General features: G+C 40.7%; 2 protein-coding genes across 5 annotated transcripts; both read left to right on the forward strand.

Annotated features, from left to right (window-relative positions):
• Window positions 1-747: 747 nt before the first annotated feature.
• On the forward strand, window positions 748-4,698 carry prr13 (proline rich 13). The gene is made up of 4 exons (XM_058054916.2): window positions 748-872; window positions 2,472-2,515; window positions 2,587-3,068; window positions 4,210-4,698. Exons 2-4 carry the CDS (start codon window positions 2,500-2,502, stop codon window positions 4,261-4,263), a joined length of 552 nt encoding a protein of 183 aa, XP_057910899.2. The 5' UTR covers window positions 748-872; window positions 2,472-2,499; the 3' UTR covers window positions 4,264-4,698.
• Window positions 4,699-5,012: 314 nt separating this feature from the next.
• LOC131106122 (poly(rC)-binding protein 2) lies at window positions 5,013-15,085 on the forward strand. 4 transcript variants are annotated; one of them, XM_058054913.2, is made up of 13 exons: window positions 5,015-5,202; window positions 6,067-6,195; window positions 7,135-7,158; window positions 7,246-7,278; window positions 7,361-7,477; window positions 7,553-7,684; window positions 7,767-7,895; window positions 8,100-8,174; window positions 8,635-8,676; window positions 10,876-10,975; window positions 11,054-11,106; window positions 11,185-11,354; window positions 14,651-15,085. In XM_058054913.2, exons 2-13 carry the CDS (start codon window positions 6,127-6,129, stop codon window positions 14,685-14,687), a joined length of 981 nt encoding a protein of 326 aa, XP_057910896.1. In that variant the 5' UTR covers window positions 5,015-5,202; window positions 6,067-6,126; the 3' UTR covers window positions 14,688-15,085. The 4 variants fall into 4 exon arrangements, with proteins under 4 accessions (XP_057910895.2, XP_057910896.1, XP_057910897.1 ...); XM_058054914.2 differs by having other exon boundaries at window positions 10,903-10,975; XM_058054912.2 differs by having other exon boundaries at window positions 5,013-5,202; window positions 10,903-11,106.
• The last annotated feature ends 1,606 nt before the right edge of the window (window positions 15,086-16,691 follow it).

Genomic DNA, 16,691 nt, shown 5'->3' on the forward strand with positions numbered 1-16,691 from the left:
AATATTTTATCTTTGTAACGCCTGTTGTTTTTTGTTTTTTTTAAGAAAAACAAAAAATGATTTTCTCTAAGATACCATTCAAGGAGTATTATTGCGAGGCCCTGAAATGGGTAAATGATTGGCAGCAGCATTGTGTCATATTTTTATAAATCCTGATTTAAGAACCACTGTCTGTAGGATTAAACTTCACATATTTTCACAACTGTGTGTATTGTACTATTGCATTATTATTATGATGTTTATTATCCCTGATTGTGTAAAGATACACACTTCTGCCTTTCATAGGGGAGGACATGGATATGATTCCCAGCCATGTCATACATGAGGAAGAGCATGCATGCGATTAACTCAGTGTGTGTGACCCCTGACAGGCTGAAAATGGGAAAATAAAATATTCATTTTGAAATTAGATAATACATAATACACACAGGTGTACATACAGGTGTAGTGCACATTCTCAGATGACTCAGAGGTCATGGTCATGTGCAAGCCTTTTTCCATGACACACAACACATTTTCCATGGAGATGTCAACAAAAGTACAACAAAAAAAAATAAACATATTACATATCAAAACTAGACATTGTTAAATTATCTTTTTTGTATTTAATCAAATTAGACGCGTATAATGAAGTGTTGAGTGAGTGACTGCGTTGCAAACGTCACAATAGATGCGCAATAGATCGTATTGTTTAAAAAGAAAAAAAACAATTGATGTTGTTCCCTTACGTAGCAAGTTAAGTCAAGTGCGTGCAGGATAAAAGGAGGGCGCGGCTTCCTGCGCATGTTCTTTCCCTGCTGAATGCGGAAGACAAACATTGGAGCTCAGCTGACGCTTCCTGACCAACTTACCAACTCGAAAGTTGCCAAAAGGTGAGCCAGAGGGGGGGGGGAAGTAAAATACTAAAATATTTTTTTTTCATCATTATCCGCGTCCAGCCATACAGCTGATGAAGTTATTACCGCCTGATGTTATTATCGAGTCTGTTTTTAAATTGTCGCTCCATTCTAAAACAAGCTTCATGCTCATTGTGGATTTACATTCTTAGTCGTGATGCGTTCAATTAAAATACAAATGTATGTTGTAGTCGAGCTCTATTGCTACTCAAACTCAAACGTTATACAGCCGTCTGTTGTGAGTGTGTAAAGCGGCAGCCACAGGTGTGTTGTAATAAAGCAATAATTACAGAACATAATACTGTTTAGAAATACAAAATAGAGTGGTGTGAAAAAGTGTCCCCCCCCACCCCCATGTTTATCACACATTTCAGGTCATCAAACGAATTTAAATAGTTAAATAGTCGTTTACAACAAAATTGAACACAATGTAGTTTTTAAATGGGAGAAAAAAAATCCAAACCTACATGGACCTGTGTGAAAAAGTGATTGCCCCCAAACCTAATAACTGGTTGGGACACCCCTAGCAGGAACAACTGCAATCAAGTGTAAATTGAGTCTGTGGGGGAATTTTGGCCCACTCATCTTGTTGTTGGATCGCTTTTTGAGGTCATGTCACAACATCTCAATAGGATTCAGGGCAGGACTTTGACCAGGCCATTACAAAGTCTTCATTTTATTTTTCTTCAGCCATTCGGGGGTGGATTTGCTGGTGTGTTTTCTGGTTTTCTCCTTTAGGATTTTTTGGTACACAGCAGAACTCATAGTTCCATTTATTACAGCTCCTGAAGCAGCTTAGTGGGCCAGGCCATCACACTACCACCACCATATTTTACTGTTGGTATGTTTTTCTTTTTCTGAAAAGCGGCATTACTTTTATGCCAGATGTAATGGTACAGTTAAACTTTTTGTTGTGGTCCCCTATGGAGCAGCTACACACAATAACCTACATAGAAAGCTCTCTAGATCTTCCAGAATCTGCACCTATGTATTCGAGTTGTATTTCCTTGGATTTCCGAAACGATCTGTGTTTATTCATTCCAGCCACGGTCCACCTCCAGGCATGCCCACTCTGCTGTGATTGGTTACACTCCCAAGACTTTTGGACCACTTTCTAATTTTTGTCTGTATAGGAGTTGATAATAAATGAATAAACCCTTTGAAGAGCTACTTGAAAAGTGGTTAGGAGCTACTGGTAGCTCATGAGATACTACCTGGAGACGCCTGACTTACCGTGTATGAACTCAGCGTGGTAATGGAGGTCTGAGTTCAATTTTGACATTGATAGTGGAAATTTGGTCATTACACGTTTTTTGGGGGACAACATTTGTTTAAAATAACTCTGGTCGACTCACTGAAAACTGTGATGTTCCTTCCAGCTCTGTGGACACACAATAGCATAGTGTGTCCGACATTAATGCACCTTTCCTGGTGAGAGCACACTGCTTTGGGCTTCAGCAACAATTTGGCAAATATTTCACATTTATCGTCACAAAAACAGACCAGTGTGAAATGCTGTTGACAGATCCCCAGCAGATCTTTTTGCACTTAATTGTTTTTTTTCTGTCTGTCCAGGACTTTACATAACGCCTGAGGTGTAAACATGTGGCCAAATCAAGGTATGCATGCATATTTTGTTGTTCGTTTTTTTGCCAATATGATGGCTTAATGTGCATGTTTTGTTTGCTAGGTCCACCCAACCCAGCCTTCCCTCCTGGCTACAACCCTGCATATCCTCCTGTCCCACCTGCAGGCGCCTTCCCTCAGCCCCCACGTACACAGTACACACCTGTCCAGTATCCAGCTGGCCTCAACCCGACCATGGTGCCAAACCCACCCCCTGGTGTGATTCCCTACGGAGCTCCAGGAGCCCAATCATACCCCATTAACGCTGGGGGATATCCAGTTGCTCCGGGTGCAGGTGTTTACCCCAACGCTTACCCACGCTCTCCAAAAGGGCTCCACCACAAAGATAACAAAGGGCATAATCACCACAAAGGCATTTACCCTTCCGGTGGCATTAATCCCATGGGCGGAGTCATTGGCGGAGGCTTGGCTGGATTGGGCTTGGGGTTGGTGGGACATAAAGCCCACAAGAAGTTGAAGAAGGGGAAGAAGCTGAAGAAGGCGCATAAGATGTACAAGCACGGGCACCACAAACATGGTGGCAAGGTGAGACGAGCACAGCAAGCATCACAACTCAAATGACTAAACTAGGCATGTTAGAGTGGGATGTCCAAAACTACAAGCTACAATAAGATTACATTTATCATAAATATTAATTTAACATAAATATTAAGATTACAGTGTGAGCTATAATGGACACTATAAAGTCATCACTCTCAATATCACAGTTTTATTATAGCTCCCTCGCTCGATAGCGTTTTTTTCCCAAAATTAATACATGATTGCTTCTTGGTGGCATATTATTATTAGTCCGAAAATATTTAGTGTGGCCACTAAAATATGACATTAGATTACCACACAGCATGGAATCAGCCATGGCATGTCCAACATGATAGAGTAAAAATAAGTTCTCCCATTTCCTGTGGAAGTGGTAAGTTTTGGGCTTTTTTGTCCTTCCTCCCCATGAGGGCCAGTTCTAGGCTTGCACATATGGGGGGGGGGGGGCAGTCAGAAATGTTTAAGGGGGTTTTATGCATATACGCATAATTTTTTTTTTTTACAAGTGTTTTGTTTCCCGACATGGGCTGTTAGGCCTCTACCCTTAGACCGGTCCAACTTGGGTGTCCCACTTGAAGACCCAGCTCCTGCTGTTATAGCTCTGAGGGTCACTGATGCACACAACACCCCTGACTACAATAATGTGGCAATTGTTCAGTATGTGGAAACTGAAAAATAAAAATGAAAAGTCCGGCTGCACGGCGGACAAGTGGTTAGCACGCAGGCCACACAGGTAGATGCTCTGTCTTGAAACCTGTGGAAACATGCAGCACGGCAACAGAGATGAGTGGAGAGCTATCTTATGCTCCTATGGCCGAGTTTTCACTTTTCGATTTGGGGGGGGGGCAAGCTACTTATGCCCGATGCCCCCCATTGCCCCATTGTAGAGCCAGCCCTGCTCCTCACTCCATTTTAAACCTTGTCTTAGAATTTTGTAAATAAATTGGAGGCTAACTAGTTAGCTCACAAGCTGATGTTTAAAGCCGTGGCTTTAAACCTTGTTATGCTTAGTGGACAAAACAACAGCGTTAACTATAATACAACATTTTGTGTTTAGTGATGAGAAAATTTAAGAAAAATATCACATTTTTTATATGAACAATGTATTAATATACTTCTGTCCCCACAGTCCTCCTCCAGTAGCAGCAGCAGCAGCAGCAGTAGTAGCAGCGACTCCGACTGAGGCTATAATTCAGAGTATATACTGCAACGCCAACATTTATGTAAAGGGGCTGTCTGCTAAACCACCTTGTCAATACATACTTTGATAAGATTTGTAGAATGACACAGGTCATTATTATTGTATTGCTTGGGTTATGTATTGTATAATTCTAGAAATGCCAATATTGGTGTAGGACCATGAACTCATTAACAACCATTGAGGTGTATTATCATTTATTTTGAAGTAGTGTGCATTGTGCTTAACTCCAAATTGTGATTCTTTTTTAAAAATTTACAATATGGTGATTTGGTATAAGAAATGTCTAATATATTTCATGTTTGTACTGTTTTTACTTCTTGCATTCCATATGTTGTGTTCAATACTCCATATAACACTAGGAAAAGTCAAACCTGTAGTGCTGTAATGTGTTCATTAAAAATATAACCTAAATTGCAATGCATTGTCTGTCCACTAGTTGGTCACTGATATATTTATGGGAGTCAATATCAACATAAAAGTGCAGCAGTCAACACATTACTGTATGCAAAGAACACATTTAATTTGTGATAAGTGCCTGATTGAGGAGGACATTAAACCGATTTCACCACCATGAAGCTATCGCAACTATAGATTTATATCGTCATAATTATTATTTTTTTACATGTGGTTTCTTTATTTCAAGTTTCTCAAAGGGTCTTCTAGTGTTTTATTTTTTAAGTCTTAAGTCCGGCGGGTCGAACTCAGGAAGTGGGCTCGGCTTGGGTGAAAGGGGAAAGTTCAGAGGTCACAATGTTGTTGTCTTTGTGTAAAGGAGTGGAGCTCGATCTCGCATCATCACTCTTCCCTCTTCCCCGAGTCCTTTCTAAACTCTTCCCCCGGGTTTCTACCCTCCCGAACCTCTCCCCTTCTACCCTCACAACCCCAACCCTTCCCCCGGTCACCCTCCAGCGGACGAACCGGGTAAGTTTGATGGGAAAAGGTCGGTGTTTTTCTTGCGTGCGTTGTTGTGTTCAGAAGTAGCGGAAAGAAATCGCGCTTTGTAGCTAATTGCTAATAGTGTGCTAACAGGCCTCGTTATAGTAGTGAGTGCGCCGTCTAAAATTAGCTTTATTGGCTTAGCTAACCTCAGGAAACCTCATTATTACAACGGCTTAAACGCACATTTATTCGCCCAGTGTACTTAACGGTGGGCTATAGTATGAAATGCGGGCTTTTGACTTTACAATCAACATTTCACTACGTAGGTAGCACAAGGTAGGAGTTAGCATTGCTAGCCAGCGCGCGCATGCTCCATTCATTTCCTCACTAGCACCCAAAATGCTAACTAGTTGTACTTTCTTCTAAATAAACACCGAAAACCGAACCAAGCCAACTTTAGCAGGTATTTAAAGCATGTCTGATGACTTGGTTAACTGAATGGCTGTATTTAACGCGCCGTTAAAGGTTTAACGCCGACGTGAGCCTAAAGTTGGCACGTTGCTAATGATGACGAAACGCTTAGCCGGCAAGCAGTGTGGCCATATGTTCGATTTTCCCTCTCATGAAACTGTTGTGAATGCCAAATTAAATGCATAAAAATCCTTAAATGACAGCTATGTAAATGTGGAAGCTTGTGGGTCGTTGTGATGCATTCGCAGTGGTTGGTTATCACGTTGTCCAGTGCCCAAACCTTGGGGTAATGGATCAACTTCATATTGTGACCGACAGCTAATCATTTTCTTGCCAATGTATTACCAAAACTAAATGCTCTATATCGTGAATGGGGATATTTATATTTGTGCATCACATCACATTTTTTAATATTTTGCACCCTTTACCCTCCAGATCTCTGTGACCAAATACTAGAAGTTCTACACAAAACCTCTACAGCCGCCAGTTATAACTATGGACTCCGGTGTGATTGAAGGAGGGCTCAATGTCACCCTTACCATTAGACTGCTCATGCATGGCAAGGTGAGGTCATGTGTCAGTACAGTATGCCATTGTTCATGTTTATGCACTCCCCTCCTGAAGGACACACAGGGCCGAGGGAACTGAGATGATGTGATATGATGAGTAATGGTATTGATGTGGCGATGACATCCTGCAACACAATGGCACTGCCAGTGCCATCACCCCACTGAGGGCCATTTTTGCCTTATGTCTCTTAATTTATTCTGCAATAAAAGCTTTTCCACCCTGAGCACTGAAAACTTCTATAAGTACTTGGAAGCCTTTGGAATGGCACCAATGTTTTCTATGCCATCCTGGATAGTTAATAACCTATAAAACGATGAACAGCAAGCTTCTTCCTGCACGTTTGGGGCATTTGCATCAGTGGAAGCAGCAAATCACATTGAAAATAGCTGCTGTCATAATTTTGATATTTATTTTTTAATATTTTTTGTCTCCTTTGTAACATTATCCTTTTTAAGCAGCCCCAGCTAAAATTGATTGCATATCAAATAGAATACAGATTTTGCTATCACAATTAACCCAAAACAATCCATTATACATACTTTTACGTGTTTCCCACAGAACTGCAATTTATTTGTGGTGGTGGGTTTTGATTGTGGATCATCACCTTATTTGCATACTTGGCATGTAATAATGTGTGTGTGCTTTTCTAAAAAGCCAAAAAATAAACCACCAACATGCTTAAAAACCTCCAGATCCAAATGGGTCATATTAAAAAATCACGGTGAACCTCTGACATTTCATTGAAGGACTAGGCTTGAATTAAGAATCATTAGTAACAGGATCCAAGCAAGGAATCAGGATCAGAACCGGAATTGTTCACATTCAAACAATGCCCAACCCTATTCTTATCTGTCAAAGAATTATATGAATTATATTACATTTTGGTTTACATGAAGAAACCTAATGGGTTGTTTATTATCCTTCTAATTTCAGGAAGTTGGCAGCATCATTGGAAAGGTATGGCTTTATGGCTTAAGATAAGGTTATAAGGATGATTGAAATGTGTTTTTCCTGAAACTAAATGTTTCTTGTGTATGCTTATAGAAAGGTGAATCTGTAAAGAAGATGAGAGAAGAGGTGACCACCTTTCCATACTGTACTTTATTTGATAGGTATGAACCCATGTTTGATTTTCCTGATTGTGGTTTTCCAATTTTAGAGTGGTGCACGCATCAACATCTCTGAAGGCAACTGTCCTGAGAGGATTATTACTTTGGCTGGGCCAACCACGGCCATCTTTAGAGCGTTCTCCATGATCATTGATAAACTGGAAGAGGTAGGTCCCACGTGGAAGAACGTAGCTTGAATTTGGAGGAATAAGACTATAAATGGCATCCTTGGATCTTTCCAGGACATCAGCAGCTCGATGACAAACAGCACGGCTGCTGGCAAACCCCCGGTGACCCTGCGCATTGTGGTGCCCGCTAGCCAGTGTGGCTCCCTCATTGGCAAAGGTGGCTGCAAGATTAAGGAAATCCGAGAGGTACATATCACGAGAAAACTGAAACCCATGGACTGTACACGCCGATCTCTCGACTCACATCCTTTTGGTTCATATGTCGCAGTCAACTGGTGCTCAGGTTCAAGTGGCAGGAGACATGCTCCCAAACTCCACGGAGCGCGCCATCACTATAGCTGGCACACCCCAGTCTATAATCGAGTGCGTGAAGCAGATCTGTGTGGTCATGCTTGAGGTAAGCCTGTTTTCTGAAGGTAGATGATTTAAATTCCTGGAATGTGGATGTTTTACTGAATTTAGTCATATACTGTATATACACATATGAAACAATATGGTGTCCACTATTTGAGGATATACTGCAATAACTGCATGTGATTTTTGCAGACATTACTTCGTAGTTTGTGTTGTAACGTTGCAACCTTCTCTGTCTTCTGCACAGTCTCCCCCTAAAGGTGTCACGATTCCATACCGACCCAAACCTTCAGGATCCCCTGTCATCTTTGCAGGTGGACAGGTACACAAGATGCTCTATTGTTGTTTCTTCAGTGACGTATATTCCTTTTGAAATACTGCATTGTCAGACACCAAACTTTAAGACTGGTATCCCCCATGCAAAATCCCAGTAGTCCCTCACTTTGGGGAGTACAGAAATGTTGACCTTCTGTTTACTGTTTTGAATAAGTAGCATAAAAGTTTGACCCTTTTTTTTTTACCTTCAAGCAAACATTTCCCCTTCAGCTTTTACAATGTCTATTTTCCTCAGCCGTGTTTTATTCTTTGAAACGGCTGCTTTCTTCTGGCTTTGCTTCATTTCACTTTTAACCTCCTCTCAAAAAAATTCTTCACTGCCAAAAAATGTGGAGACTTTGGACAAGACTTACATTTTTGTTGATATTAATATTAGCTTTTGTCCTCGAATCGTTACATCGCCTGATGCAAGGCCTGTGAAAGTTTTGTGTTCTCATTTGTTTCAGGCGTACACCGTACAAGGACAGCACGCCATTCCACAGCCAGATGTAAGTGACGTTTCTGCCTCTACGGGACCCTCCCGCCACACCCCCGATACCGCCCCGATTATTCTAATGTTGACTCCCCTAAACAAACTTATTTTGCGGTCTTAGACAAAAGTGGAACATTTCTAGTTAACCCCTAACCATCTAGATGTAAGTGTTGACACACTTGATTCGTACAGTGTGAGCACTTCAATTAACTGTGAAAGGAGTTATAACCACAAGTTTTAAGAGTGTATGGCTATCGTTATAAAATGCTGTTAGGATTTGTCCAGACTCTCCACGGGTCCACCAATAACCCTCTGGTGCTGCTGCTCTGCTTTGTTCTGTCTGTGTCACCTTTTTACTTTTATTTTCTTTGCCCACTTGGCTCAATTAACCTTTCCCTTTAACGACCTCTGGAAGCTCCTTCAGGAACACAGGGTGTGATTTATCCTAGTTTTCTTTAAATGCAGTGGTACTGTAGTTTTCATTATTTCCAAAAGGTCAGATGAAAACAAAAACGTACAAACTTTCCAGGAATTGATTAAGTCTAATTAATTAATTACTACCACACAAAAATCTTTTTTAAAGAGAACAATTCAGTTTTACATGCAGGAAACCATGTGGAGTAAATGATGAATTAACTGGACTAATGATGATTTGACATAACCTTTACTTTTATCTAAGAATCTTGTTGATGACAGCGTGACGGATTGTAGTTGGGGGAGGAGGAAACGGGATGCAAACTTCATAGTTTGCAATGAGTTATTTCTGAATTTAATAGTGCTTCTCACCTTTTATTCAATTACTGGTACTCTCTTCACTTTCTGTGGCCTGATGACGGACAGTGAGACATCAATGTGTAGAACAGAGGTCTCTACCTGGGGGCCACTGGAGGTAGAGTCCTGGTCGCATCAAGTATTGGGAGCAGGACTCAGAATCTCAGGATACTCACAATACGCCATACATGGCTCACAATAACGATATCTCAAAACAGTGATAGGGTGAACCAAATGAACAAATAACTAATTTCATAGTGTATAGTTTGCTTCATTCAGTAGGGATAGCCTCCAGTTTACCCGTGACCCAATGAGGGTAAGCTGTGTAGAAAATGGATGGAATTATTGCTGCATATTTTGAAGAGAATACGGACAGCAATGCTTTAGTGCAACATGAGTATACTATAAACAGGATTTTGATTTAGGTGTCTGACAGTAACTCTACCTCAAAGTCATTCAGAAAACCAATCTTATGTATCTCAACTATATCAACTCTAACAAGTAGAAGCATAACAAGAATAAATATTTAGTGTAGTAGTGATGTACATTGTTACCAGAAGGCGACAGAGAATGGCTGTAAAAGTTTATAGCTAATAATATTAATCATCTAAAAAAAAACATACACAGCTGAAGGTATTGATAATGCACATTAGGTTTTAATATTGCTATAGTTGGATAGATATTCTGTCACGACCCTATTTGGGAATGATGTTGGCTCCTAGCATGCGTTGCGACTATTAGTCTGTAAAAAGTCGCTGAATTTGTTGTTTAGAGTTGTTTACTATTCTTCATAGTAGTATTCTCCGGATGTGTATTTACTTAGCTGGTACATGTTGTGCTGTCATTTTTTGTGTGTGTGCGTTATGCCACATGTAATTGTAGGTAGTGTTCTGACTAGTGACACCCCAGTCCCCCCTTTTAATTTCTCTATTTCTCCACCATTGCTGAGAGCACTGCCAACATTGAAATTGTATTTTATTTACCATACAAAGCACACTACTCGGTGTCGTGTCATGTTTGAATTGAACACTTGTAAAAAAAAATTGAACACTTTAAAACAACCAACTAATATTACTTTTGTAGTGGTGCATTGCCACGACTTCCAGATGTAGTTGTGATCAGATTAGTCAGATGGAGCACAGTCCAATAATCGTACAGCTACCTCATAAGAGCCGAATCAGAATTCAGCCCGTATAAAAAAAAGAGTATTAATTTAGTGGTTCATTATTGTGGTTGTATTTTGCATTGGCTCCCTTATTCAGTTCTACGTGTATGATGTGTTGCGGCTTGAACCCACTGTAAACTACAACTGATAACATGTTCTGTGTTTGTATTGTGATGTTTTGAACTGACTTGATTTTGTGTTTTCTCCCCCCCCCCTTCACTCTCCTTGTTTTCCCATTTCCTCCAAATTCTCTCCCTGCCTCCTCTCTCACTCTCACAGTCTTCCTCTGCTGCTATCTCTCCACAGCTCACCAAGCTTCACCAGCTGGCTATGCAGCAGAGCCCCTTCCCCATTGCACACGGCAACCAGGGATTCACCGGTATGCACCACAGGATGCAACTGCTTTTATCTTGTGTGGTGAAACTGTGGTTTATGTGCTGTTTTCTCGTTCTTTTAGGGATTGATGCTTCCGCTCAAACCGGTTCTCACGAGATGACCATTCCAAATGATGTGAGCTTTTATGACTTATCAGTTTTTTAAGTGTTTATTCAGGATTTGTTTTTTCAACCCCACCTATTTTCTCTGTAGCTCATCGGCTGCATCATTGGCCGCCAGGGGGCCAAGATCAACGAGATCAGACAAATGTCTGGTGCCCAGATCAAGATTGCGAATCCGGTGGATGGATCAACTGACCGGCAGGTGACCATCACAGGTTCGCCTGCCAGCATCAGTTTGGCCGAGTACCTCATCAATGCCAGGTCAGTACACAAAAGCCCTCCTTTTATTGACATTTGGCCTCATTTAGTGATGTTGTAACCCTGTTTCCACCAAGTATGGTTCCATTTACCATTAGGGATAGAAAGTCACATTGCAGAGGTTGGAGTCATTCAGTGTTTTATTAACAAATGATGACATACATGCAGTAAAATGTTTTAAGTAAGTACAGTAGATCCCTGCTTTTCTCACAAAGCCACAAGTAATTGGACGCCTGTAAAAACAGACAAACTTGTGGGCTTTTTTTTAACCACATATTTATGAATTATTACTCATTGTAAAATGTTGACTATTTTCGGATAATTTTGTGACTTCCTGAAATTGTGAGGTCGTAAACTTGTGACTCGTGACTGTGTGGGGATCTACAGTACTGTGTGAAATGGAGGTATTGGAGGTATTTTAGCCAAAGTATAGGCTTCATGTTGGAATTTGGACACAGGCTTTTAGTAAGCTCTACTGGAAACACACAGTGTGTGTGTACGTGTGTGTGTGTGTGTGTGTGTGTATCCAGGAAGCACTATTATCCACTTTTGACATACACGCCGTTTACTCTGCACTTGTCCACTGCAATAGATACCATATATGACATACAACAATGCAATATTAAGGGGTGGGACAGGAACACTAGCATAGCCATGTGAGCTCCAGTGCTAACATTAGGCTCACATTGCAACAGGAACATCATGCTAAGTTAGCCTATTTGCTGAAGAAAAAACAAAATGATGAAACTTCCAGCTCCCTGCGGCTGACGGACATACAGTGGGAAGACCTGTAGATGGGGGTTTTAAGATGTGCAGCGAAGCCTGCATCGTATGTATTCATTTTTGCAAAGCTGTCCTCCATGACTTGGTGGGCGTCGAGTTAAGAGACTTCTCTCAAAAGTGGAGTACATAAGAGACATTTCTCAGGTTTGGTGCTCATGAAGAGACCATTAGCAAGTCAATTTAGCATAATACCGTTGAATAAACGTCGCTTGTATAGTGTTAGGACGTGTGCGTTGCGGGTGCAGCTATGGAAATCGGTGCCATGGTGAACTGAACAGTACCGCTTGGTGGAAACATGACTTGTCATTGGTATCATAGAGGCATTTCTGTTTAGCTGTTAGCTAGCTGCCTGCTCAGCTCTTTATTGGCCCTTCGCCATGTTTTTTTTGCTTTTCGTCGTCCCTAAAATAACACTCTCAGCCCAACCTGCTCCCCCCGCCCCCTCATTGCTGCCCTGTGACCCACCCCGACTGTGTTGTCCCTCTCTCCTTGTCTCTTTCTACAGTGTAGAGTCCTCTAAACCTCCTCCTCCCTCCTCCTCCTCCTCCTTGAACCCCGAACAGAGCAGCCCGTGCCCTTCCTCCACCTCTACTGCTACTACTACTACCGCTACTACTACTACTACTACCACCTCCTCTGCTTCCTCCTCCTCCTCCTGTGTGGTGCCCCCCTCAGCCTCCATTCCTCTGTCCTTGTTGGCTCCTGGTCCGCCTCCTCCTTCCTCCTCCTCCTCTTCTTCCTCTTCCTCCACCGACCCCCTGCCCCCCAGCTCTCCTGCCTGTGTGTCCAGTCTTCTCAGTCTCAAGCCCATCCCACTTCTGGCCCTCCATGTTGTCAGCGGGCCCACCAACCCCGCCGCCCCCGAGCCCAAAATCGCCCCCGAGCTGAGCTCCAAGTCCAAACGGCGAAGGCTGTCCCCTTACTAATGTGTCCGCACTGACTTGTTGTCTGCACCTGCTTTGCCACGCGTACTAAACACACACACACATGAGCGGCCATGTTTACTCCGCTATTGCCTGTCAAGTGTCATGTATGATGATGATGATTATTATTCTATCAATATTTTGAATGACGTTGCATGATCTCCAGTCTTTTCCCTCTTTGTGCATAAGCCCTGCTCAGGTAGCACATCTATCTCTCAGATGTCATGCTGGTTCTTATGATTATGTTTAGCCGTCGCCATGGCAACAGTGCTTTTCTTCTTGTGCACAATGCGAGTGACGTGTGCTCAGGTATTCCCGGCAGTAAAGCGTCGACTTCTAGCCACTTTCTAGGTATCATTCGCTTCCTCGCCGGAGCCGGGTCTTTCTGCTGACTTTCTCTGTAAATGTTTCCAAGGTAAAGCCGTTACTGTCAGCCATAAACATCTTTTTTTTTTTTTACCCCCATCAATCTCAATCCAGCCACTCGGAGGAGAGAAAAAGCATTGTTTTATTGTTCAACAGTAACTTTTCTAGCAGTCGTGTGTAATTGATGTAGTCTGGCACTCTCCCATTGACAAGTGGACCACTTTGTAGCAACGTGTAAACTCCGTGAAATCCCAACCAAACATGGTGGACATGCTTTGCAGGGAATGGAAAAGTGCTATGTTTATTTGTCATTTCAAAGCAGGCTCGTACTGTTATGTAGTCTTCATTCGGGTTTTCTAGTGTTCCTCTGTCCCCCACTTCGGGCCATGTCCATACATACATACATACATACATACATACATACATACATACATACATGGCATCACAATGTCAGCCTTCGTGGCTGTTTCAGGATTCTGACCCTCCTTTTTTTAATATATATTTTAAAAAATTATCCTTATCAAAAATAGTTTTTCCCCAAATTTTTATATTGATTTTTTTCCTTCAAATCTAAAGACATAAAATTTGAAAAAATATGTATATTCACATAATTCCCCCCACTTTTCATCTCAACTTCTTTATTGTTGTAAAATGCTAAATTGTTTTCGTTTTTTTCCCAGGAAAAAAAATGCAGACACCCCCCAAGATTTTTTTTTTTAAATCTATTGTTTTTAGATGTAGTTATGCTTGTAAAATTGCCACTTTTCTCTTTAGAAATGTAACAAATCCTTTCCTTTTAGTTTATTTATTTGTTGCTGAAATTGTCTTTTTTTATAAAGTATACAACATTTCTCTTAAAACGCCCAAACCTTTATCTTCTTGAAATAGTTTTGAGTGTAGTAAAAGATAAAAGTTAAAAAAAAAAAAGTGTGGACTTTGGCCTTGAGATGAAGTTAAAAGTTTGCACTGTCATTAGTCATCTTGGCCACTAGGCGGCACAAATGTGCCACTCATCCAGTTGATGTTGACGCTGGAAAACCATGCACAAATGAGCTAAAGAGTATTTTGGAACAGGTTTAGGTAGAAAGATGTGATAAACATTGACGTGTACTGATGTCGTGTGCATGGCTCATACTCTTTCCCAACTTTGTGTGTGTGTGTGTGTTTCTCTTTGTGCGTGTGTGTGTGTGTTCATGTTCTCCCGCTTTTTGGACTTCTTTGCTCCAGGCTTTCCTCGGAGGCCACCGGACTGGCAAGCAACTGATGAGTGAGACACTGCGTCTGCACTAAAGCTCACTTTGGTGTCACAAAAGCCAAACCACAATGCAGCCATTCAACCTTTCAAAAAAAAGAAAAGAAGAAACAAAAAACACCCCCCCACCCCCCTTCAGTCATACTGTATATCATCACAGCACCATTACTACACATCATCACACATTCCACCCATTTATTTATTTTCTTTTAGTGACAAGCAACAACCCCCTAAAAGTAGGATTTTAATCCCCCCCTCCCTCCTTTTTTCCACCCTATATATGGGGGGTTTTAATCATTTGTTTTCTGGCTTCCGTGTTGATGTCACAGCAAAAGAGAGAGGAGAGTTTAGGTGGAAAGTAGATTTAGTTTGGCTTTTCTCCACATAAATAAAATATCCATATAACATGAGTACCGTAGTCACGCGTTTTATTCCGTCTTTATACCACCCCCCTCCTCTCCCCCTACTTAAAAAAAACACATCATTTGATTTTGTCCAATTTTCTCACACACAATCACAATCACTCACACTCACCGAAGAAGGCATGTGGTGTTTATTTGTCATTCATTCCTGTCGTCCTCTCCTCTCTGTTTGGGATCATATGTTGATATTCTCGCTCTGGGGGATGGGAGTTTTTTTGGGAGGGGGGGGAGCAGAGGGTTCTCCTCGCTTTTTTGTAAAAACTGATATATACTTACAAAAAAAATTTGTTTTAAATGGAAGAAGTATTTTTTTTAACTACCAAAGGAGGCGGCGGCGGCGGTGGGGGGGAGGGAGGGAGAGTGATGGCAGACAATAAAATGTGGGAAGGCTTAAAAAAGAAATAAATTGAGGCGACAAAGAACAGGTTGTCAGCTTGTTTCCTGCTCTTTGATTTGCTCAAGTCTGATGAGGATTTTTTTTTATTATTATTATTTGCAGGAAAGAAAACATTTGTGCACGTTCTGTTCGTTTCAGACTGTAGATCTGGGTGCCACAAAATTGTTAAAAAATAAAATAAAGATGTGAAATGCTCTAAACACACACATGGTCTCTGTCTGTTACCTTTTCCTAATATTATGTTACTCAAAGGAGCCATTTTAGCAACAATACAACCATTTAATGTTAACTTCTGACTATCAATAATGACATGAAAATATACATTTTGGAACTATTTTTTTGTACACAAATTACAAAATTATAGATTTGTTTGGTAATTTTTTGTAATTACACAAAACAATGAAATATTTTTCCAAAAAAGATTTTCTCTTAAAACAACTTTTACTAATGATTTATTTCTTCTCAAATATCAAGCATAGTTTTCTCAAAGCAGCTTTTTTTGTGTAATATATTTTTTTAACTCTTCAAAATATGAATTCTCTCCAAGCGATTTTTTTAATGAAATGTTAAAATATACAAAACTTATTTTTTTCATATGCTCAAATGTTTTTTGTTTTTTTAAAGTACATTCAATGTGATGTTTTTCCAGGAGCAAATTATGTCACGAATGTATCTTTTTGTATTAAAAAAAAAATCAAAAATCTGTATAAACTAAAAAATACTCTCTCAAACGTGACTTTTTTTTAGTCTTTTTTTGATTGAAGTGTCAATTTTTTTTTTTTAAGTACATCAATGTTTTTTTTTTCAGGAGCAAATTATATGACAAAGGTATCTTGTATTTAAAAAAAAAAGGAATCAAAAATCTGTATGAACTCAAAAATACTATCCCTCTCAAACGTGACTTTTTGGCCTTTTTTTTGATTGAACTGTAATTGTCCACCTTCCCCACTAGGTGGGGCAAGCACACTTTATTCTCAAATGAAAACCTGACAAACTGCAGGCCTCGGTAGTACAACGTTGTTTAAAAATGCTCTACACACATTGCTCCTGCTTGGGATGTTTGGAATAAACAGCATCTATTTAGATGGTTATTAAATATATTTATTGTTAGGCAGTTTAAAAAAGCCTTCAGTTGCACAGTTATGTCACCAGGGGGCAGTAGCTTTGCTGTTTGGCAACATTTTCCTCCCTTGGAGC

Source organism: Doryrhamphus excisus, linkage group LG18, assembly GCF_037039965.1.
Source record: "Doryrhamphus excisus strain RoL-2023G ecotype Guam linkage group LG18, RoL_Dexc_Guam_v1.1, whole genome shotgun sequence".
Taxonomy (NCBI): domain Eukaryota; kingdom Metazoa; phylum Chordata; class Actinopteri; order Syngnathiformes; family Syngnathidae; genus Doryrhamphus; species Doryrhamphus excisus.

Coding starts and splice junctions, on each gene's coding strand:
- prr13 (XM_058054916.2), top strand. Junction 3,069..4,209: donor ACCACAAACATGGTGGCAAG/GTGAGACGAGCA, acceptor CTGTCCCCACAG/TCCTCCTCCAGTAGCAGCAG.
- LOC131106122 (XM_058054912.2), top strand. CDS start 6,127: ATGGACTCCGGTGTGATTGAAGGAGGGCTCAATGTCACCCTTACCATT. Junction 6,196..7,134: donor GACTGCTCATGCATGGCAAG/GTGAGGTCATGT, acceptor TTCTAATTTCAG/GAAGTTGGCAGCATCATTGG. Junction 11,107..11,184: donor AGATGACCATTCCAAATGAT/GTGAGCTTTTAT, acceptor TTTTCTCTGTAG/CTCATCGGCTGCATCATTGG.